Below are 22,910 nucleotides of genomic sequence, written 5' to 3' on the forward strand. Positions count from 1 at the left end.
CAATACAGAATCTACTCGGAGCGACCACAGAGACAATAATGGAAAGCCTTGTCCAAACCCAAGCGAGGCTGAATCAATTGCTATGAATATGCTCCCTGCCATAAAGCCTCGTCATCTCATCAACCTTTTAGTGGACAATGAACGCCACTTTTCATAGCCTACGTAAGAGCTACAGTGCGACAGGACGGCTTTTAAGGGGGTTACTGATGATTCCGGTGAGTAGTCAAGAAGCTCCGTTTTATTTGCAAGGCCGCCCTGCTCATCGACCAGATGACATCGTGTTTCATCATAATGAGAACCCTTCAATCACATCCCCGATGGCCCATTCCCGTTGCTAGGCTATGTACATTACACCAACGTCGACGGAGATCGCAGGAGACAGCTTGAGCCCTGTCCAGAGCCAAGAGGAATTACCAACTCCGTCGGAGCGAGTATCTGTCAGAAGCGACTTGCTCAGAAAGCCCCAAAAGAAGGGACCGATGATCCATATTCCATTTGTCACTCATTAGCTCTTCTGTGTCTTCAAGAGCACGAGCTCCATTTACCAAAAAGCCTCATGGAGTTTCCAGAGGAGAAGGATCCCATACAAACCTTACGATACCTTTGCCGACTCATCGCTGAGATACTGGTACCCGCTCCTTTACTGTCTCGCCGTCCCTTGAATTTACCCGCTGATGTGAACGGTTTTACTCAGCGCGGTAGGAAACTAGCGCACGAACAAGGAGACAGTGGATCATATAGATTAAAGCAGAAATCAACGAGATGAGCGGATTTAGGGATTACGATACAGGGAATTCCTCTACATGTTGAGGATTTCAGATGGTGGGATTTCAGAGGCACTTAGGTCTGACCGTGTTACTATTCTGTGGTCATGCCGATTTAACTGATAAACTTTTATATTGAAATGTTGTTTCTACTTTAGATCTGGTCTGGACTAGACCTTGGAGTATGCAGTGGGCCATAGAGGCGGATCATGTCCACCATATCTTCTAATACCGTTGTCGTTGGGGGAGGCTATGGTTTTACCCCATGCTGTAATTCTGTCCAATTCATATCCCGCTCATTCAGCCTCCAGGACGCGTTCCACTGTGTCGAGGTTTTCCATTTTGAGTACGCGGTGCGGTGGTCCGCGTCGTGGTGTTTGACAGTTGCTGAGCCGATTGGGTTAGTTGATCACTGTCTACTCCGTACCTAGTCAATGGTGGATTATTATTTTCTCAGCTAGCTTGGGGGCCAAAAACGTCTTGGGATTTCAGACAGTCGGTGACTATGTGCTCACAAGGCCGGTGCATTATACCTAGTGGGAGTGTGCGGTTTTCTCCGTACTTGAAAAGGGGGAATCTGGATCTTGACGTTAAAAAAAGCCGTCTTATCATCCAGTTCGAAACGATTCCTCTCTACGGAGTAATGAGTGGTACGGAATAGACTGCGACATTCCAGGCCGTGAAGAGGAGATGTTTGCGGCTGAAGATAACCTGGGCACAACTTTTCCGATACTGCTCGTATTCCCCCACTCACACCCCCGTAATGCCAGGGGCCGGAGCGCAGTCTTGCTTCTCTTGGCTTCATTTTGCTGGCTAGACCAACCTATTGGCAATGGGTCATTTGCTCTTGAGCCAAACGGGCTCGCCGGGGTCATCTGAGTGGTTGATTCTGGCATTTTGGGCTCGCAACTACCCTATGCTCATCGTATTAGCTCTTCATTTCATGGATGAGCGAAGCGAAGCAAGCTCCCCTTGGGTGTTAATATAAGACACCTCTCCTTCCTGCCATTCCGCGTGCTGGCCTAGTTTCTTTGTTTGATATTGATAGTATTGAAAACTGCCGTGGACTGAGGTGTGTGAGGGGGGAGGGGGGTAATACCTTAATGCTCAGGGTTCAGGCACAAAAGCATGTCTTCGTAGAGGGGGACTGCGGAGAAAGCCGTGGCTAGCTGAGTCGTAACAGACCTGCATTAGTAGGTAAGCCTAATTAAACGGGGAATTGGCGTTATGCTGGATGTTCGATGTGTCACTGCGAGATGACAACGTTGGGGGGTCCACGAACGCCAGTTGGGCCGGGCCGCTGTCCAAGCTCAGTCCTGATCTTATTACTGGCTGCCGTTCGATTGCGTCTATCCCTTTCTAGTATTCACGCATGGTGTCTATCCCGGTTTAGGTGTACGTATAGAGGACAATTTAACGGTGCTGACACCCTTTGATGAAGCGGCTGGCTGCCAAGTGAATCGACTCAGCCTTGTTTTGTCCTTCAAGCTATGTTCCAGGGTCCTTAGCGAGACTGCGGGATTTAAGCCGCTTTTGCTAAGTGCTGGGTTAAGCATTTTAACTGGGAGCGTGCCCATGTCCGGGAAACTATGAAGTCCTTTCGATTCAGTCGCATTTGAGGTTCGCGCTTCACTAGGGAGTTCTTTGCATCCCTCGAAGCGACCATGCTGCTTCTTGTGCACTACCTCGTGGCATGCGCCCTGGTGCTTCTACAGGGTGTTGCAGCACTTCCACAGGGAATAGTAGCTCCATCCCAAGTCTCGACCGAAACAGCAGCTACACCCACGGGAACTCCCGTTGTGGAGAATGATAGAAGATGTGACTTTGATAATATGAACGAGTTCTTCAGTTACGCCAAGAAGAACCGTCTCAATATCACGGTGGAGGTACAGAACTGCCAGGATCTATGCCTACTCACATACGGAACGGGAAACCCTGATCTTTCAGGGATTGGAGTAAGTTTGCAAACACCAGTCCTCGCCACAAATTTCGTAGCTGATGGTGCCTCCAGATGATGTATGCATATAGCATACAAACCGGACTGACTATCCTCATCGGTCCTGTATATCGTCTATTCTATCTCCATCTAGCGCCAGTGAGCGCCTTCCTCCGAGACTTCAGAGACGTCCAAATGAACTTCTTCTCCTCAAACGCCTTCTTCGTTGGTTCCTCTGCCCTAGCGACACTCGTAAACCTCCCACAGAACCCATCCACCTTCGAAATCGCCGAGATGCAAGCCATGGCATTCCTACAAGTGAACAGCATCCTCGTGACCTTCTTTTGCCTAGTCGTCGCGCAACCAATCTCGCGCTGGGGCGCGCGAGTCATACTCTACTTTATAGTGTTTGTCCTCGTGATCGTTGCCCTAGGCAAGAGCCACCTGGGTAGCGAAGGCAAAGAAAACTGGAAACTCGCCTCGGATGGCTGCGCACATGCCTCAACGGACTACAGCGTTATCAATCCCCTCCCGTATCCATCGTGGGCCGTCGCGATCTTTGCAGTTGCGGGGACGGTTGCGTTCTGGTTACAGTCTCTTAAAGAAAAGAAATCCCAGAAAAACAAGCTGCACACTTCGGCGTTTAGATTGTTGATGCTGTTCTGGGTCTTGTTGATTGGACTCCTGACTGCGTGCATGGTGGTCGGGCTAACGATGATGTGGCGACAACGGAAGCATCTGCGCAGCTTGGCGAGAGACCAGTTTGAAGATGATCAGTGGGGTTTCGGGCAGATTGCTGCTTTGACGATCTGGGCGCCTATTCTGGTTGAGTTGATCTATATCTTGAATGGTAAGGAGCTCTTCATACTTGATGTTATATGGTCAAGCTGACACGTGTGTTTTGTGATAGACTTGGTTCAACGGAAGTCCGAAAGATGGCATCGAGTGAATGAGAAGATTAGCCTTTCGTTCTCTCCGAAAACTTTACAGGAAGACGAAACAGGTACACCCATTTCGACTCCGCCACTCGAAATGAAGCAGCAGGGTGGCAATGGAAGGGTGACTGAAGTTGCTGATAGCTGAGCAAATTACGTTGCACGCGTTATGATCTTCTGTTCTGGATAGAATTGCTTCTATCTGTCTAAATATTGATGCTAGTGTTGAATTGAATATACCACTTCATATGATTCTAAACGAGGGCTTATGTACGGAGTACTCCTTATGTAGTTCATCTTAGGTCCTCAAGGTTTACCGAACTAGGCGCTAACCTTGGAACGCTCTTCCGAATCGGGCTAGAAGAGTGCTTCTATTATATCCTTGTTGGTAGTATGTCGAGGTCGGTTTCTCTTGGGGAGAGACCTCGGGACAGTAGACGGTTTACAAATTTCACCAATCCTTTTTTACTTTCTCTTTTCCCCCCTGTACTTAGCATTCTTGATCTATGTATAGGACACTTGGCCCCTTTGGATTTTCTACAATAGCATGCAATATCCTTGGGCCGTAGTTATATCCAACTAAGGCAGCAGCAAGTATGGATATACAATTCCAGGGTAAAGATAGTACATAGTAGATACATAGAGTCATAACAGGTTCATGGGCACAGACTGAGTTGGAAGTTGTGTACAAGAGAAAAGTAAAAGCCCTAGGTAACGCCCACCTCCCCCCGCTCCCAAAAAGAAAGAAGTAAGGGATAATTACAAGAATGCTCAAAGAGAGTCGGTGTAGAAAAAAGCCAATTGATACAAGGCTAGAGGGAAAGACTAGCCTCGCCATTTTGATTCACGCAGGGTAAAAGGCGAGTAGCCTAGGTACTCTGTGAGGAGGCAGCGGCCCACTCGACAACCTCTAGAGCGGTCATAACGAGTATGAGGGTGGATGGAAGAATCCTAGAAAGAAAGACACGATGTTAGCAATGATAGAACCAAATTGAGACCAATGGCCAGAGAAATATCTCTGTTCTACGATAGGACACGTAAGAACTTACCAGACAACATAACTCTGGAATAAAAGCTTTGACATAGCGCCGACGTAGACGTTATTGATCTGACAGATCTGCGCCAGTTGCAACGCTGACGGCGCACCCGTAAGCAAGAAGCAGACGATAATGAAAATCGGATCATCGAGGATGCTGACCGGCACAAACTTGGCCGTGAGTGCCAGAATCGGCGCCATGATGAGGGTAGGGAAAAACATGCGCGCTAGCAATGAAGCGATGATAAGCTTGCGTTCATCGCGCGGGTGTTCCATGTCCGCCAGCGCCTCTGCGGGAATTGTATTGCGCGCGAGGTTCGCACCTAGCACGACAAGGATCAGTGGCACTGCGACCTGTCCGTTCTGGTCGATCGCACGGGTCACCGAGTTGCGGACAAACGTGCCGTCGTTGAAGAAAAGATGTTGGAGCGCGGGGACGGACGCGACGATAATCGAGGCTAGCATTGCCCACAGAGGCGGGTTCATAAAGTCCCACAAGCCATGGAGGAAGCGCCGCAGTCCCCGCGTGGTTGATGCGAGGCCCTTCTGTGCGTGTGGGGGGAGGCGCGCGTGGAGTGCACGGGTTTTCTTGTCCGACCACCGGCCGAGACGGTCTTGCGATTTGCGCAAAGATGCCTTGACACGTTGGAAATATGTCTTCTCGGCTTCTTGAACTTCGCGCGCAGTGATTTCCACATCTGGGAATTGGAGAATGTCACCGTGGGAGCTTTGTCGCGGAAGGAAAGGGCCCGCCGGGGGTGGTCCGATGAGTGACGGGGTGTCATCCGAGTCATCCTCATCCGAATGATCGGAGGACAGCTTTGAGTAAGAATAAGCCCGCGTCGAGACAGGTGTTTGATCGCCGGACTGGAAACGGTGCTCGGTATGCGTTGCATGATGGATATGGTGTAAATCGTCTGAGCTGCGTGTTCGAACTAGCGGTTCATCCGGGTCTATTTGATCTGGGTTGTCCAGGTATCGCGCCTGGCCCTGCTCGATGATAGACTGCCCATTCTCATCATGATCCCCCTCCTCGAGGTATCGGTCCTTAGGTGCTAAGAGCACATGGTATCCCCAACTCCAGCGCACAAGCTGACCTAACTGTTGGAAGATAAGCAAGTATAGGATTCCACGCGCAGCAACTTCGTCATCGTTATCATTGGGGATCCGGTCCCAGTGAAGACCCTTGAGGGTCTGCGAAAGCGATACGACGAGGGAGATTGGGAGAGAGTTTGAATTGCCGAAGACCTGCAAAGAAGATATTATCAGTATATTTGGTTTTCTCATCGCCAAAATGATCACGTACCGCCATGGCAGCCACAAAGTTTGATTGTCGCTTTTTGAAGCGGCAACATTTTGCGATAACGAAAGAGCAGGAATATGAGACAATAGTCTGCACAATAAAGATAACTGGGATGATTGCGAGGTCTGTCAGCTTTTCAGCGGTCAATTGTGAGCCCAATTTTGTGAAAACTGTTGTAATTAGTTAGCTTTTTCGATCACAACAAAATTCCCACCCTGGCAAGAGCTCTGCAAGAGAAATTCATACTGAGGCACGGGGTGAACAGAGTCACATTGAGGTTTGCCACCAACTTCTGAGCATCGGCATCAAAAATGCCCTGATAGGCAGCGATGTACCCGGGTAAGCTGACACATACAACCTCCAGTACGGCTTCAAAAACAAGCAATACTAAGTGAAAGAATGGGGGGTGGCTCTCGTGAGCGCCTGCCATGGAGAAGCGGTTGACGCCCATTGGGGCCTGGGGGACGATAGCATTGACATTTTGGAATGACCGAGGCGCGTTAAAGATGGCCATCAGTAGTAAGAATCTGAAAATGAGGTGGGTGATGAAATCCCAGAGCGGTTCAAGGTGAAGTTGAAATGGAGAAGAATGGCCTTGATGTAATCTCTAAGCTTGGCAGTCTCGCCTTGATACAGTTCCCTGGTGGAGCTTCGTTTTTTTTTTCGCCTTATCTTGCTCAATTCACATCCCAACTGACGTATGGCGCAATATTTGGAACCCCATACGCCATCGCCGAATACAGGGGGGATCCTCCAAGTTTGACCGTAACAATTACAGCAATGTACAGTCGACAATCCTGAAACCCGGAAATCGCCCGACTCAATGATTCAATGACGCGTGGTGGCCGATAGCATCACGCCAAGACCTGGTCTGTGCTCTCTGATAACTACGGTGCATCTACTACATCCAACATACACGTCTTTGGATCAGCGAGGTCAGAAATCAATGTGATTAGACTATATGCTCAAATCCCCCTGTCCTGGGGCAAAACAGGACTGGTATAATACAACAAAAAAGACAGTGAAACCATGCAGATCAAATCAACCCAAGACAGCCAATGCTGGCGGTGCACCGGGCTGTGCAACTCTATGCGGTTCACTCGGCAACAAAGCCCAACTTTTCACCTATTTTGATCCTCTGACCCTTTTCAATGCTCCAAGTCCACCCATCAGTCGGGGCATCTTCCGGCCAGCCGGCATCAACAGACTTGCGAGTGCCAAGGGGAGCCTCGAACACAAGTACGATCGAACTGCCAAGCTGGAACCCACCCATCTCTTCTCCACGCTGGAGGGGATGTCCATTCAGTGTTCGGCTAGCATGGCGGTAGGTTGCCTCGACGAAGCCGGGATATTGCTCACCGCGCTTGGCAGCCAAGGCCGCCGCCAGGTCCGCGGCGGTATCAGTCAACAAGCTGTTGGTACGCAGCTCCGAGTCAAAGTTGATTTTGATGGAGCCTACATTGGTAGCGCCGACCGGTGTGTAACTGAAGAAACCCCATCTCCACCGGCCAAGGAGTGCAACTCGCTCGTTGAGAGTGAATAATCCGGGCAGGTGTCTTTGTAGATATGGCGAGACAGAGTATAATTCGCCAGCAAAGTGGCGACGGCTCTCGACAACCCAAGGAGCAGGGGAGTGGAAACGGTGGTAGTCACCAGGCGCGAGGTAGATCACAACGTAGAACAAGGCATGGTTGGCCGAGGTCTTGGGCGCGTACCACGCGGTACCATCGCCACGGGCCAGATCCTCTTGCACTTGGATTTCGGAGGTTTCCTTGGATTCGGTTGAAGCATCCATAGAAGCACGTTGTTTGGGAGCATCGGATTCGCCAGAAAGAAGGCTCGGGAGAGTATAGGAGATACCATTCATGCGGGCAAACTCCTCGTGGGCATCCATGTTTTCAACATCCTTTTGCGTTTCTTTCCTGTCTTGGTCGGCGAGTCGATTGCTGTGGTCGGCGTTCGCAGGGGTGGCTGATCCTAGGAGGGCGTCCAGACTGTATGTCATTCCTTTCACTTGCTCAACCTCTCCACGCTCGATCGTACCAAACTGTAAGATTCGGCCGTCGGAGGGTGCCAGGAGAGCACGAGGGTCGGGGTCCAGGGGTCGAACGCCAGGCTTCAGCTTGCGGTAGAAGAATGCGGCCAGGTTCGGGTAAGTGTGCAGGTCGGGTTCGGCAACCTCTTCAAGATTGACGCCGAACGCCCAGGAGTAAAGCTTGAATCCAGGGACACGGAGGTAGTAAGGAAGTTCGATTTCATTGAATTGGCCCCATAGACGCGACATGGCCTTCAGGGGTAGCGTGGACATGATCTGGATATGCCATGGCCCCGACAAACTAATTCTCGGACGACGCGGGGGCCGTTTGCCATCTTCCCATTCATCGCCAGCTGCATCACGAGCCAGCCGATTTCGTTCCGCACGCTTAGACTTGTAGAAAGACAGCAACCCTAGCAGACCGATTCCGAGTCCGACAGGGATGGGATACCATTCGACCTTGGTATTCCGCAAAGCGAAGCCTAACCGTGAGCCGAATCCTCCTCTGTTGTTTTCAGGATTATTGTCCTTGTGATACTGTCTCCATGATTTAGACGAAAAATGCCGGAGACTAGCCTTGTGACGGGCCGTAGCCCGGAACGAAAGAACCTCCATCGACGCAACCCCAGTCTGAGGGGCAGCGGGAAGGCAGTGGAGAAGGGATGAGGAAGGGAAAAGGCGCTTGGCCATAATGTTTAATCCATTTAGAGCGCTAAAATAGACCCCTAAGGCTCTGAGCGTATTTTTCCGAAAATGGGGAAAGGCCCTGTAACCGATCGACCGCCCGGCAGAATTGCACGTGGAGATGTGACCGTCGACAACCAGCGCAGTCAACACTTGTACACGATGGTTTCGTTCTTCAATTAGCGTCTCTGTGTTTTCCAAGTCTTCGTGTCTTCTCATATCTCGTCTTCCAGCTCCTATTTCCTTCGTATCTCCACAGCATCCCAAGTCTACACCATCAATCCCTCTTATCTATCAATTGATGCCAGGTATCAGCAACTAAATCACATCCAAGTTGCGCATCTGAGGTCGCCGACCATAAGTTCTGCACATCTATCTCTTAAGATCTTTCTGAGCCTTACATCCTTTGTGCGCTTACTTTTCTTGTCTACGGTATCCATGCAGGGTATGCGATTGAGACATCTTATCAATCGATCGATTCCGGATATCAGCATCTAGATCAGTCCGTCTGAGCATCGAGTGCTGCAGGTGCCATTCTCATTCTGCACTTCTTCTCGGCCCTTTGGTATCTCCTCTTACTCTTTTTCTTCCTTCCCCATCATACCTTTCCTGGGCTTCGAGTCCCGCGGAAGGACGTTGCGCCATCTAGATACCTTAAACAATTCATTTGACACCAGGTATGTGTGCTCATACCATATAAATACGAGCACTTCAAATTATAGATTGCTAACGGGTTGAAGCAATGGCGACAGAGGCATCGTCATCCCAGCCCATGGCTGTGGGAGAGACACCGCGTTCGATCACACTGCATATACTCTGCCAGTCTTTACCCCCTCCAAGCCGCCTCACCCTTGAAGATGTCCCCCTTTCTATCACACTTGCCCAGCTCAAGGAGCGTATCGAACAGGCCTTCCCAGGGAATCCTCGAGCTTCTACTCAAAAGCTCATCTACCGAGGGAAGGTGCTCAACATCGATGGCGCAATTCTTAGGACAGTAGTATCATCCGTGGAGGTAAGTAGTTCGTTCTTATTCTGCACGATATGAGATCATATCCTAATCTAACTGTCCATTTTATAGGAGGATATCGACAGCATGCACCTTGTATTGCCGCCGCCCGAACTAACTAGAGTACCCCCTCTCTTTCAGATGTCGCAAAATGTTCCTGGAGGCTCTAGTCGAACTTCCGGTTCTACGTTGTTCAATACATCTAACTCAAGATCCTCGGTAACTGGAGCCAGCCCATCTGTGGCATCTGGTGCCACCACGTCTGCCGGTGCCGCACTAAATTCCCCTCCTCCGCACATTGTATCCAATCAGTTCGTCCATGTGCCATCACCTCACTCGCAACGAATTACTCAACAATCAGCCAATCTACATGGACCCTTTCTGAATGCACGTGAAACAAATGATAGTGGAGTTGCTCAACAGATCCTCGCCATTCGAACTCAGATCGAAAACATTGAACGAGGACTCGACTATGGTCTCATACCACCCATGGAGCATGTGATTCATCTAAGGACCCAGCTTCTTGATTTTCAAGATAGACAACATTCGAGCCAACTTCCTTTGGTCGGAATTACAGGGCTAATTAGCCGTCTTCTTGAGATCCAACAACGTACGCGAACACAGGGACCTACGCAACAACAACATCCACATTCACGGACAAACTTTCCGGTTCAGAACCGATGGAGCTGGGTAGCCAATACAACCAACACATGTCCACCAGGCACGAGTGAAGAAGGTGTCCAGATCTTCATGGTTACTTCGCCATCAGGAAACAACAGTGTCATTGTAAATGGACCAGAGTTGCCCATGATCCCAAGTCAGTCAATGTTTCTCCCAAACGCAGCTGCTCGCACTCATGGAGCCGGTGCACCTCCGCCACCTTATCCCAACGGAGGTGTAGCCCAGAATGCCGTTCGTCAGGCATTGGCCAACCAACAACGTCGTGGCGACAACATCGAGCACGCCGGTCTAGCACGACACATCCGTCGCATCTGGCTGTTCGCCCGTCTGTGGTTCTTCTGTTATCTGATTAGTGCCCCTGGCACATGGAGGCGTTACATCTTCGTTAGCATTTCCTTACTGGTTACATTCCTCTCCGAGACGGATATCCCGCAGCAGCTCCTGCGGCTAGTTGTTAATCCCGTGCAACGCCACCTCGAGGGCCTCACTCATGCTGGCGGGCCAGCAGACCCATCTACCCAAGGTGGCGCCGATGGAGCCGCTACAGGGTTCGATGTCTGGGACCTGGCCCGTCGTTTGGAGAGATCCCTTGTCCTTCTTTTCGCGAGCCTGATCCCCGGGCTCGGTGAGCGCCAGGTTCAGGCTCGCACTGCAGCCGACGAAGCTCACCGGGCTGAGCAAGAGCGCCTGGCGCGGGTGCGTCGGGAAGAAGAGGAAGCTCCGCCCCGTCAGGGGCAGGAGCAGGTGCAGGAGCAGGTGCAGGAGTAGGGGACTCCCGAAGTCGGAGCTAGTTGGGAATAAGAATGGCGGTGAGATGGACGGCATCGAAGATAAGGAGCAGGCTAGAATTCATGCACAGGTTGGAACGGAGAGTCCGGACGCTGCATTTGATTCCTTTATGTGAGTAATACCCTCATCGTCTTTAGCGGTAGCGTCGTGATTTATTTGATATCTTTTCGCATCTTGCTCTCATCCTTCCATCGGTAATATTTCAATCAACTCTCCCGTTCTATCATCTCGGATCTAAACATTCACCAAATCCAATCCTCACAACTTTGTAGCCGCTACATTCGCAGCTGGCTCCGAAGTAGGAGCCATAGGAGCCCCAACCGTATTAAATGATTCCTCGCCATCAAAGTGCCTGCGTCAGTCCACATCAGTGTATACTCAAGGTACCAGGGACAGAAACCAAAAAAGGGAATCAACTCACCATCCACGCTCAGCACCACCACTCAAAAAGCTACAATCACCATTCGCAAGACAATCCCATCCACCCCCGACACCACGTCCACCTCTCCACAGCGGCACAGCTCTCGATGCACGAATAAACTTCGTACCCTCAGCAAGCGGATTCTCAGTCAGGCCCTCCTTCTGACCAGTAGCAGAACCATCCCTCCTCTTAAAAGTACTCAACCCAGCCGTGAAAACATTAAAATCTTCCTCAGAACTATCATCCGGCATCCGGCCCGTGAGAACCCGTCCCATGGCAATAAGCGGCGCGGCATGCGCGCAGATCAAGACTGATTTGCTAGTTCTTTGGTCTAACGGTAGTCCAGCCTCTAGGGCTGCGATCTCCGCGTCGATCTCGGCGATTATACCTTCCAGGGCTATTGCTACGCGGTTGTGGAGTTGGGTTATTGTCTCGCCGCGTCTTGATGGGATGAGGAGGGGTTTGTAGGGTGGATTGGATTCTTGGAGGAGGGTTGGGAAGTGGGTGGACATTGTTTCTGGGGTTGGGTGTGGGGGATGGTCGAAGAAGTTTGTTGCGCCGAACCATTCTCTGGATTTTGGTAAGTATTCTGGTTGAGGATTTGAGGCTTTCTTCGTTTCGAATGAAGATATGGGATGGTAAGTTGGTAGGATAGAATGGAATATAAGTATAAAGAGATGGTGGATGGCTCACCCTAGCCCATTCTCGATTCTGACATCTAGCTCTGCATGGCGGTCAATTGAGCCAAGCTGACCATCTTGTTGGCTTTCACTAGATGCGGATATGCGCTTCAGCTCTTCGACGGAAGGTTGGATTGTCTGGAGACAGCGGTAGAAGGGACTTGAGTAGATCCTGAAGGGCTTGGGATGGAATTGCGGAGCGGCAATATGTGCAGCAAGCTCGTGCGACTGACGCACGCCGTGAGAGGTCAGCGCAGGGTCAGCTGGGTTCCCTGTTGGCGTGGGGAATTGAGACTTGTAAGTGCCCGTGCGGAAGTCGATGGACCAGCTGAGGCGGTGCTGCGAGATAGTTAGGTCTATGAGCCCAGAAGAGAGGCATTGGGTAGAACACATACCCCATGACGGGTCAAATATATCGTATCCAAAGGCATGGCGTATATACTTTCAAGGTTGAGTGTTCGAACTGTGCACTCCGTACGGGCTGTTGTTGCGGGGGAAGGGCAGAATACTTGTTTACTGAGGGCGGTGACTTTGTACCTCGGTCCAATGCTACACGAATTCAAGGAAAAAGGGGGAGAGCGGTATATAAACATTGCTGATTAGCATCTAGCATTGACGTACGAGCGAACCATGTACTCTGCAAACCATCAAAGTGCGGAACAGTGGGTATTTTGTTCACAGCTACAAAGTCCAGATTACATTCCAGGGTCCAGCCCATCCCACCCAACGCCATGCGGTATCAATCAAAGTAATAACTTTTTCTCAAATTTTTAGAACTCCATCTAGTAGAAGAAGCCGAGGAGCTTGCCAGCAACGTGCTTGCGGCGGGCCTCCTCGTGGTCCATGATACCGGCGGAGGTGGTCAGGACAACGTAACCGAACTGACGGGAAGGAAGGAGCTGGGTAGCCCACTTCTCGAGGTCACGGAGCTGGACGGGGTAGCGGGGGTTGATAACACCACACTTGTTGAGGCTGTGGAGATTTAGGTCAGCGAGATATTCAATTGCGGATGTTGGTTGTGGTTGTGGATACATACCGGCCGTTAAGCTGGATAACGATCTTGCCGGAGCGGTGGTCATCGACCTCCTCGAACTCGCCAATGTAGCCTGAGAAAAGAAAGAGTCAGCATGTTGCGAAGAATTAAAAGTCGTCAAATACTGATAGAGCCATAACAGCGCTTTGAAAACGTGTAAGATCTTCACGATCAATATATCGGGCACTTAAAAGGCAGACGTCGTGGGTTGTTGAGACCGGCCGCCTAGTTATCAGCCCGAATTGGCTGTGACAAAATTTCGCAAGACAGGAACGGAAAATAAAATCAAAGACAAAACAAAGACGAGAAAAAAAAAGACGAGAAAGAAAATTTCACTCGACGTACCGTGCTTCTGCATGACAGCGAGGAACTTGACGATGACCTTGGAGGAAGGACGGATGAGGACCTGGCGCTTGCCGGCCTTCTCGGCGTTGTTCATGGCGTTGAGCGCATCGTTAAGGACGGAAGTCTTGACCATTTTGGCGGTTTAGTAGAATCGAGATTCTCAAATCGTAACGTGAAAAGTAAAGATTATGAGGTATCTGTTCGTCGAAGGCGGGTCAAGTCAGCCACCACTAGTCTTCGAGCGCAAAGAGTGCCCCTTTTTTGCATTGCAAGGAGTTCTTCAGCCCGTGCCGAGTTGGGAGATGCGTATCATCTTGGCTTCCTGGATCGCAATTCCTGAGAATTATCTATAATTCACGTAGCGGAAGCAATCTAGACAAGATGATTGCATTCCCAGACTAGCTGAGAGGCTGTTATTGGGGGAGGGCATATCACATACCTCGAAAGATGGTCGTCGATGGATGGAAAGGAAAACTTCGATGGATCGAGCAAAGTTTGGTTTTCGGGTGGTGGGCCTTAGGGCTGGCTCACTTACCCTAGTCACGTGGGTGCTCTATCGGGTGGAAACTGGTAGCTGAAAGACTTCTGCCTCAGGCATCAGATTCTTGCTGAATCAGAACTCGACCGACACTACGGAGTACTCCGTGCCTTGTAGGTACCTACATGGAGGTATGATAGGCCCAGAAAATTACGCTATGAACAATGAGGCACTGAGAAATCAATCGTAGAAATCACCATTTCGAACACCGACATAAACAATCATACAAACATCCCTACTGCTACAGCTACTAACTCGTCAGCACACCTTTGACTTATTCCATCCTTGGGCAAGGTTTAGTTGGGTTGCTCTATACATGATTTTCCAGCACGGTGGCATGGTTGAGGGCAATTTTGGAGTATACGAGAGAGGAAGACGAAGTAAGGGGCAGCTTTTTCATGACAATGACTCTTCTGGAGGAGGTGACATGATGGGAAGGGGATACATGAATGGGGAATACAGGAGAGGGGGAGGGGATACATGAATTCTTGGGGCTACATGAGTCGCAATGCTATAGGATGCGAGAGATGGGGAGGTCTTGTCTAATTAAAAACAACGTAGAGGGCATGGGGGGAGGTGAAATGGGTTGTATCAAGAAGAAAAGAAACACTGACAGGGCCGTACAGAGATGGGAAGGGGTAACGAGTTTTCATTCGAACGTGTGTCATGAAGGATTGAGTACCAGCAAAGGGATTTGGAGAACGAAGTTCGTAACCAAAGGGAAGTGATGGGAGGAGGGGGGGGGAATCCTGGGCTGGGGAATGAAGGGGGGGGGGATTTCCGAGGGTATCAACCAAGCGCTCGAGCTCGACGATTTCGAAAAGGCAGACAGTCTCTCTGCCTGCGTACATCAGTAGGGCCAATCAGGCGCGAAGCCAGCCCGTCCTAGATCCGAAATGTGGCTTTGAAACCAGTAGACCCGATGCGGATCGCAGGTGCTTTGAGAGATGGAACCGAGCCAGAAACACCGGTCATCGATGGAGTGATAAAGTAGTGGCTTTAGCCCATACCGGCACCCATGTTGATCTGGCGCTTGACCTGCTCACGGGTCCAGCGGGCAGTCTCAATCGTGCGGTCGCTGTACTGTCTAGTTGTGCGGGTCTCTCTCACAAGGGTAGTGACCCAGTCGTTGCGGAAGTAAGCAGCAAGCTCGCCATTGGGGAAGGCATCGGCGAGATCACTAGTCAACAGTTAGTACACGAACCAATGCTCGAAAATGCTCAGACATACCCAATAACGCCCATGGCAGACCGCATCAGACCTTCACTGCGGTTGCTCTCCTGAGAGATAATGTGAAGAAGCTGGAAGATAGACTCGATGAAAGGCTGGAGTTGAGTAACTAAAATCGGGTTAGCATGCTTAGAACGTATCCCGGTGGGTGATAAAGAGGAACTCACTCGAAGGAGTGCCCTTGTAGGACAGAAGAATACCACCCCAGGCGTCCATGATGCCCTCACGAAGGGAAACGATGTAATCGACCATGTCATATGGGAGATCGGAGCTAGTGGTAACGCTGGAAGCCTGCTGGAGGACCTGGCCAACGACCGCCATATAAGTATCGAAGTTAGTTCCGATGGCCTGAGCGATATCGCCGAAGGTCTCGAGGATGGCAGGCTTGAGCTGGTTGGTAGAAGTCTGTTTTATGGAGTCAGTATATATCAACCGCGACGAATTTGAGAGAAGGGATCTGACCTGAAGAGTCTTGAGCAGGAGGTTCATAAATGTGTCGCAGTAAGGCTGGACCTTCTCGTTCAAGGCACGAGCAATATCACTGACCAAGCCGATGGCCATGGAGCACAGACCGGGCTCCTCCTGGTTGCCAAGAGCGTTGTACAGGAAGGGGCTGAAAGATTCCATGTACTTAACGAAATCGTCCTCAAGAGCGCCGGCAATAGCACCAACAGTGGCAAAGATGACATCCGGCACACTCGACTTAGCGCCAAGGGTAGACAGAACCTGGAGCAGAACACTCATGATGCGGTCAGCCTGGGGCTTGATCTCAATCTCGAAGCGCTGGACAATGGCCAGAATAACACTGATCAAGCTAGTCTGGATCTCCTCGAGAAGGATACGGTCCTCGACGCTGACGACCTGCTGTTGCATAGGAACGGTGTGCTCGAGACGCTGGATAATAACGTCTGAGAGAGTGGCAACCATGGGCAGGCTGTCATTGGCGGAGTTCATAACAAAGGAGTTAAGAACTTCGTATCCAGCAGTACGGAGCTGGTTATCGGCGTCTTGTCTGTAAATATGTTAGAGAGGGAACAAAGTTAAAGGGAGGGGGGAGAATATCGATCGAGAAACGTACCGCTCAGTAACTGTCAAAAGGGACTTCACACTGTCCTCAAAGTGCTTTGACAGAGGGTTGGTCTGGGAACCATCGTCACCGGCGAAGCGGTCTGCGACATTCATAAGAGCCCAGCAGCAGGAGCTGGCAATCTTGGGGGAGCTGGCAAGGCCGTTGAAGAGGCACGAGATAAGGGGCTGAAGGTGAACCTCGGGGTCGAGAACCTCAGGGCAACAATCGCACACGCGACCCAGAGCGTAGGCAGTGGAGTCACGAACAGAGACGGAGCTATCCTCCATCATTCCAATCAGCACAGGCAAGGCCTGCTTGATCAGCGGCTCCAGAACACTGGGCTCGGGGCCTTCCATAATGGCACCGAAAGCAGCGACGGCAGCATCACGACGGTGCCAATCCTCGTTGCGGATGTTCTCCTCGACAAAGCTCACGACGTGCTGAATGATAGCGCCCTGCACACACTGGGCCCAAAGCTGCATAGCCTGGTAAGCAGCACGGGACACATTGTATTCATCATCGCTGGCATCCTCATCCTGGCGGCACATGGAACTGAGCAAGACCGGGAGAACCTCTCCGGTAGCGATGCGAGCAAACCCGAAGAAAGGACGAGCTTCGCCGCCTTCCTGTTGAGCCTACAAGTAAAGACAACAGTTAGTAAAGAGCCGAACTTGCTCGACTCCATGCGCTTGGTACATACCTCGATGTTGTCATCTTCGATGGCAATCTCCTCCTCGCAGACAGTGCACCAGAACTCGATAGCCAGTTTGGCAACTTCCTCGTCCTCGCTCTTCATGCCCGCAATGCTCAGGCCGAACAGAGCCTTCTCCATGTAGAAGCGCATCTTCTCGTAGTAGGATCCCATGATACGGTTCAGGCAGCCGAATGCAGCAGACTGCACACGAATCTCATCGGCCTGAGTGGCCTCGCAGACAACCTGCATAATGAAGTTGCGCTCTCCCTCGTTTTCCATGTTGGAGCGAACGAAATCAACAGCATCACTGAGAGCGGCGATAGCGGCAAACCGAACATCCATGTTCGGCTCCTCGCGCCGAGCACCCTGAACGACCGCGGTAAGGATAGCATTGGAGTGTTGTGTCAGACTAGCGCGAAGATCGGGATCTTGCGACTCGCAGAGGTAGCCGATAGCAGTGAGAGATGACTGTTTCAGTCCGACATTGCCACTGCCGACATTCTGGACAAGGGCGTTCATCAACTCGGGCCACTCACCACGCGGCAACTCAATGGCGGCGATCGAAACGATCAGGTTAGCGGCGGCAGTGCCGGCGCGGAGATGGGATGACGCCAGGGTCTTGAGTGCGAGCTCCTTGACTTGCGTCTTGGTCTCGGGGCTGAGGTTCTGAGCCCATCGCAGCTGCACCTCGCGCAACTTGGCTTGATCCCGGAAAGTGAAAGCGTTCTTCAAAGCAAGACCAGCAGCGACACGGATGTGGGGAGGGCTGCTCTCGTTAGCCAGTTCCTGACCGAGGGTAATGAGATAGGCGGCCTATCGGGCGACAGAAATGCATCAGTATTCGAGTCCATCTTGAGAAGATCCTTGATAACGCGTGGCAGGAGTGAAGGGGAGACACATACAAAGTCAACTTCGGCGGCGTGAGCCAGTTGCTGTTCAGCATTGCTACGCTCGGTAGCATCTGGCGCGAGAGTGCTCTGCAGCACCTGACGGGCATCCATGATGTGCAAAGAAACGAAGGATGTGGGGTGGGAAGGAGAAAAAAAGAAGGGAAAAAGAGATGGAGAAAAGATTAGAAAAAAAAGCTTGAAATCCCCTCTGGACCCGGATTAATCAAAGGGTTCCGGTAAGTCAGTGATCACCACGATAGCAGCGGTGGTGGAAAGAGGATTTCCTGTGGAAGAGTGGGAAGAAGGGACGGGTGTTTTTGTGGATATGACGAGGCGGCATGCACTAGGTCTTTCCGCGACAAGAGACACAGAGAGGAAAAGGTGCCTTGAGTGCACGCCCAGATTTCAACGCACAAAAAAAAAGGTGGAAAGACTGGAGGAATAGATGGCAAGGGCTGTAGAAGTGCAAGATATGTGAAGAGACAAAAATGCAGATTCGAAGCAAGAAAGACCACAAGCGTGAGGTTCTACGGGGGGATGCGTTCTGATTGGTCCGAGGGCGGGGGTTAGTCAGAAACACGTGATCTAATGCCTCAGGCTGCAGACTCCTTGCTCCTTGGCTGGGTACTATTGTCCGATGAATCTATGGCATGTGAAATGGAGATTCAAACAGAAAGAAGGGGGATCAAAACTCCTACATATGTGTTGAAAGCTTTCCTGGGTTTTCTTAGAGAGGGGCAGCCCCTCTGTTTTGTTGCTTGTTTTGTTTTTCCTTCTTCGAGAATTTGTTAGCCTGTGGCCCCAGCGACCGTTCCCACCAGTGGGGGGCACAATAATAGTAAACAGAATCCTCTAGAATGGGAAGATTTCGGCCCTGGGGTGCTTATTTTTCGGTTTCTCTTCCCTTTCTTTGTTTGCTTTGGTGTTCTCTGCCCCTTCCACTGGAGACATCCTTTGGTGATGTCGAGTAGTTTCTGATACGTCTCTTAGATCTATTTCGGTTTATTATAGATGCATTCACCAGACTAAGCCTAACTAGTGTGTTATTATGCAGAGCACAGATCCTCAAACCGACTATAAGTAGAAGTCTACCGACGTAGAGTATCCTATCCTTTGCGGTCACGAAGAGATCCGAAAATCGGAGTAAAGAGATAAATGACATTACACAAAGACCCCATACCCCGACATGGAGGTTGGACTGATTCCTCCAGCTTGCTTTGTGCGCTATGTCAGTATTATGAGTCGGGGCATTGATCATGTACGGAGTATGGGGTCCAACCAACCCTGGGCTAATGCATCAATGACGTTATATACTCCTGGACAGGGGCTACATACATGCAACCACATATTACGGAGTATTACTCTACACACATGGCCACTGATATATATATGTCTACTCTGTACTGTGCTTCAAGTGACCAAAATATATCTCATCCTAGAATACAGTTCTAGCAAGTAGTTAGAGAAACCTATGTCGCATTAAATTTCCCTAATGATAACACGCCCATTGACAAGGCTACCCCGGCCCGAATATGCAGCCAGCTACTATGTCGTTCAAGAAACTGTCATACTTATTCCGAACGCATCAGATGACCTACAAGTTCTCATGTTGCTTTGTGAGATCTGCTTTGACAGCGTGTCTCAAAGGAAGAGGAATACACGAGTGAACACAAGCCGAGGGCGTACTTTCTCTCATTGTCGCGTGTATGAACTGCACGCATCAAAGAACTGCCAGTCCGAAACCCAGCTACCAACATACCAACAATGAACGAGTGATAAGACTGAGATTATTAGTGGCACAATTTTTACCCATCCTCGAGGTATCAAAGGATGAGGGTACGTAAACAGCTATCATTAGGACTAAGCATTCTAGTTCTCATTATTCTCTGCATCGCTAAATTGGCCTTCTTCTTCTTCCTCTTCAATATCCTCTTCCTCCTCTTCCTCCTCTTCCTCGTCTTCTCCTATGGCAGCATCCAAGTCCAGAACCTCATAGCGCATAGCATCGCCATACAAAACACAAACAGCGCGCCGTCCTTTCCGTCCGTTGACATCGACATGGGTGGGCCTTGATTTAGGGCCATGTAGGGCAAAGCGATGAACAATGACATCGGCATGAGGAGATTCAGGCGAGAGATCTAGTGTCGTAGCCGAAGTATTGGGCGACAGGCCAGATGGCTTACTGTCACACTCGACATAGTCAAGAATGGATGGTAATAGGTCTGCCTCCTCATGGGGTTGTGCTGAGACGGGCTGGAAGGGGAAGTTGAGGAGGTGGGAGGATCCTTCTGTTCGTACACATTGTTAAATCATACACAACCTAGAATAAAACAGGCCGAGTCGCTATGATGAATGACTTACTGCTATCACGCCAGAGGATCATGAGTGTATTGTCGGTTACGAATTGGACTTGGCGGACTTCGCCACCTTGTAGATTGAGGGTTGCGAGGGAGGTGCTTCTGGTCGAGCTGACGCCACTGATTGAGTCGAGGACAATGCGATAGAGATAAACTAGGTCCGGGGGTATCAATATAAGCATTTGGAATTCGAAGACTGGGTATATTACAAACCTTGATGTTTTGATGTAACTGAGCGGGCAGCGACGTATATCGCGCAATGCGGGCCTTCAACACCATCCTTTCTCGGAAATTAGTATGTGAAGACGGCTAAAGATCAAATTTCAAGCTCACCTCGTAGCAGAATGTAAGATCGATAACCCCTTGATCGCAATCAGCGTGAAGCGTCAAAGGCGAGTGGTGGAGGATTCCCCTGCGTTGAGTCAAAGCAATCTCTTCAAAGACCTTCTCGAACTGGATGCCCAGCCGCTTCGTTAAGTCATTGAGCTTAGGCGTCTCCACTGACGTACAATCACCACCCTTTTTGAGAACCGAACGCTGCTGTTGAAGAAGCGACTTGAAGGTGTCATAGAACGAGCGGTCGTGTCCATCTGGCAGCCACTTATCAGTGGGTGGTGCAGGGGGTTGAGCAACTCCCATCATGGGAAGTTGACGGATGAAGCTGCGTAGAGCACTCTTAGTCAACGCGCCGGTAATGTATTTCACAGTAGTAGGAACTTCAAGCCCGTCTCTTTTCTCCTGCATGTCCTCCAATGTCTGCGACAGAGGCTCGATGTTTAGGACGTGAATTTCAAAACGAAGCCAATTGGAGAAAGAGATGAATTGCCGCAGTTCCTCGTTGGCGTGGATGAGGATACGATGCGCAAGCAGATGAAGGCAATCAAGTGTTTCCCCAATAGCGTTGAGCTTGGTTGTATCAAGCCCGAGGACATCGCTCAGCTTGTGAAATTTGGATAACCCAACCAATCGGCTAAGAAGTACTTGACTGCGTTCGAGCGCCGGAAGAAGGCACTCGTGTGTTTGTCGCCGAATGTTCTCATATCCGCCTGCGACAGCTTTATCCCATCTCTTATGTCCCTGTGTTGTTCATTAGCCAATCATCTCCAAAATTGCAAAGCCCACATACTCTGTCTCCAATGATATCTGTAAGGAACTCTCTCAAAGGCTCAAAACAATGACCAGTGATCACGAGATGATAGATAGCAGTGATGAAATCACACTGGCATTTCTCCTGTAAATCCATATTGATGTTGCGCAAGAATCTTGCAGGAAGTTCCTGAGCATTTTTCCATTCAAGCTCAATTTGCCGCTGTACTTGGCCAATATAGCGCAGCAAGTTCTGAAGCTGTGTGGTCTTGGATGCAAGAACAGATAGATATCTCCCAGACTTGGTGATAAAGCGCAGATCCATTGTGATCAACTCGAGAGGAGCGCGATCCTCTCCCTTGGCTGGTGATGCCAGCAGTGCATGCGTGGAGCTCAAGGAGTGGGAAGCATGCCGTAAGATACGGCATGTGTCGGGGATACCAGGAGAATTACCGATGGGGAAAGAGCCGATCTCAAAGCAATTAAAGATACGCAGATGAACAGTGCCGTCGTCAAATCCAACGGAAAGTACGTCTACCGAGTCATTGGTATCCTTTGAAGAATGGAAGATGGAATCCAGCGATGCCCGAGAGCTGAAGACGTCGTCGTCGCCTCCAGTTGCAGGCAGAGTGCTCAATTTCGGCAACGAGCCTTCAATGTCCAATAATGCAAGTTCTCTGGGCAAATCTGCTTTCAGCATAGCACTTGCTTTTGAAGGATACACTCCCGGAGTGAGAAGGTCGTCGACGGAGACCTGGCCCGCAGACTCGTGCAATAGCCGCTGTGCGGCTTTGCTGTCGGTGAAATTGACGCCCCATGATACACACGTTGCTTTGGGCATCGAACTCTCAGAGTATGAGACGAGTTCATCTCGCTGCTGGTAAGTCTGGTAGTGGTGTACTGTCTTGCCGCTGTACGAATTGATAATGCGGAGAGAACCATCTCCACACGCGACAGCGAGCAGACGACCTGGCGGAGCGTCAGTCAATGATCCGGAGAGGAACTAAAAAAGCCCACAAAATATCTCCAATCATGAAAATGATATATCCCAAAGCCCAATCACAAGGAAATTAAACTCACCATTACCCATCCACGCCATCCCTCTAATTTCGCCATCCTCCTCATCCTCGCCTAGGTAGGGATCTCCACCGAAAGATCCCCCAAACACTCGCTGCCCATTAAGTCTAAACACGCGCAATTCCTCATCCTCGGTTGCCAGCGCAATCAGGTCCATCGTAGGACAGTACGCCATGGCCCGCGCTTTGCATTTTGCTGGTAGGGACTTCTCCCCGACAGGGGTCAGTTGGGGTCCCTCGGCTGCCATTTTGGATATTTTCTTTCTCGGCAATGGCAAATTCAGCCCATTCTTGTTGTGGGCACATCAAGAGCTCAGGAATT

General features: G+C 50.4%; 8 protein-coding genes across 8 annotated transcripts; 2 read left to right on the plus strand and 6 right to left on the minus strand.

The window, feature by feature from the left end:
• Positions 1-2,428: 2,428 nt before the first annotated feature.
• N7457_009843 (uncharacterized protein) lies at positions 2,429-3,783 on the plus strand (the record flags this gene model as incomplete). Its single annotated transcript, XM_057180886.1, has 3 exons — positions 2,429-2,719; positions 2,776-3,550; positions 3,611-3,783. 3 exons carry the CDS (start codon positions 2,429-2,431, stop codon positions 3,781-3,783), a joined length of 1,239 nt encoding a protein of 412 aa, XP_057029272.1.
• Positions 3,784-4,504: 721 nt separating this feature from the next.
• N7457_009844 (Auxin Efflux Carrier superfamily) lies at positions 4,505-6,488 on the minus strand (the record flags this gene model as incomplete). Its single annotated transcript, XM_057180887.1, has 4 exons — positions 4,505-4,586; positions 4,685-5,919; positions 5,978-6,144; positions 6,221-6,488. 4 exons carry the CDS (start codon positions 6,486-6,488, stop codon positions 4,505-4,507), a joined length of 1,752 nt encoding a protein of 583 aa, XP_057029273.1.
• Positions 6,489-7,070: 582 nt separating this feature from the next.
• N7457_009845 (phosphatidylserine decarboxylase 1) lies at positions 7,071-8,699 on the minus strand (the record flags this gene model as incomplete). Its single annotated transcript, XM_057180888.1, has 1 exon — positions 7,071-8,699. One exon carries the CDS (start codon positions 8,697-8,699, stop codon positions 7,071-7,073), a length of 1,629 nt encoding a protein of 542 aa, XP_057029274.1.
• A 736-nt stretch (positions 8,700-9,435) lies between these two features.
• Positions 9,436-11,148, plus strand: N7457_009846 (uncharacterized protein; the record flags this gene model as incomplete). Its single annotated transcript, XM_057180889.1, has 2 exons — positions 9,436-9,705; positions 9,772-11,148. The coding sequence occupies 2 exons, from the start codon at positions 9,436-9,438 to the stop codon at positions 11,146-11,148; spliced, it is 1,647 nt and encodes a 548-aa protein (XP_057029275.1).
• A 279-nt stretch (positions 11,149-11,427) lies between these two features.
• On the minus strand, positions 11,428-12,863 carry N7457_009847 (uncharacterized protein; the record flags this gene model as incomplete). The annotated part of the gene is made up of 4 exons (XM_057180890.1): positions 11,428-11,521; positions 11,591-12,160; positions 12,284-12,609; positions 12,666-12,863. 4 exons carry the CDS (start codon positions 12,861-12,863, stop codon positions 11,428-11,430), a joined length of 1,188 nt encoding a protein of 395 aa, XP_057029276.1.
• A 189-nt stretch (positions 12,864-13,052) lies between these two features.
• N7457_009848 (40S ribosomal protein uS8) lies at positions 13,053-13,781 on the minus strand (the record flags this gene model as incomplete). Its single annotated transcript, XM_057180891.1, has 3 exons — positions 13,053-13,242; positions 13,307-13,376; positions 13,649-13,781. The coding sequence occupies 3 exons, from the start codon at positions 13,779-13,781 to the stop codon at positions 13,053-13,055; spliced, it is 393 nt and encodes a 130-aa protein (XP_057029277.1).
• Positions 13,782-15,185: 1,404 nt separating this feature from the next.
• On the minus strand, positions 15,186-18,180 carry N7457_009849 (karyopherin beta; the record flags this gene model as incomplete). The annotated part of the gene is made up of 7 exons (XM_057180892.1): positions 15,186-15,366; positions 15,417-15,525; positions 15,584-15,821; positions 15,879-16,428; positions 16,495-17,120; positions 17,186-17,992; positions 18,082-18,180. The coding sequence occupies 7 exons, from the start codon at positions 18,178-18,180 to the stop codon at positions 15,186-15,188; spliced, it is 2,610 nt and encodes an 869-aa protein (XP_057029278.1).
• A 1,758-nt stretch (positions 18,181-19,938) lies between these two features.
• N7457_009850 (uncharacterized protein) lies at positions 19,939-22,836 on the minus strand (the record flags this gene model as incomplete). The annotated part of the gene is made up of 6 exons (XM_057180893.1): positions 19,939-20,357; positions 20,431-20,580; positions 20,640-20,706; positions 20,760-21,503; positions 21,553-22,481; positions 22,593-22,836. The coding sequence occupies 6 exons, from the start codon at positions 22,834-22,836 to the stop codon at positions 19,939-19,941; spliced, it is 2,553 nt and encodes an 850-aa protein (XP_057029279.1).
• Positions 22,837-22,910: the final 74 nt, after the last annotated feature.

Source organism: Penicillium paradoxum, assembly GCF_028828445.1.
Source record: "Penicillium paradoxum strain IBT 22861 chromosome Unknown utg000007l_segment0_segment0, whole genome shotgun sequence".
Classification (NCBI taxonomy): domain Eukaryota; kingdom Fungi; phylum Ascomycota; class Eurotiomycetes; order Eurotiales; family Aspergillaceae; genus Penicillium; species Penicillium paradoxum.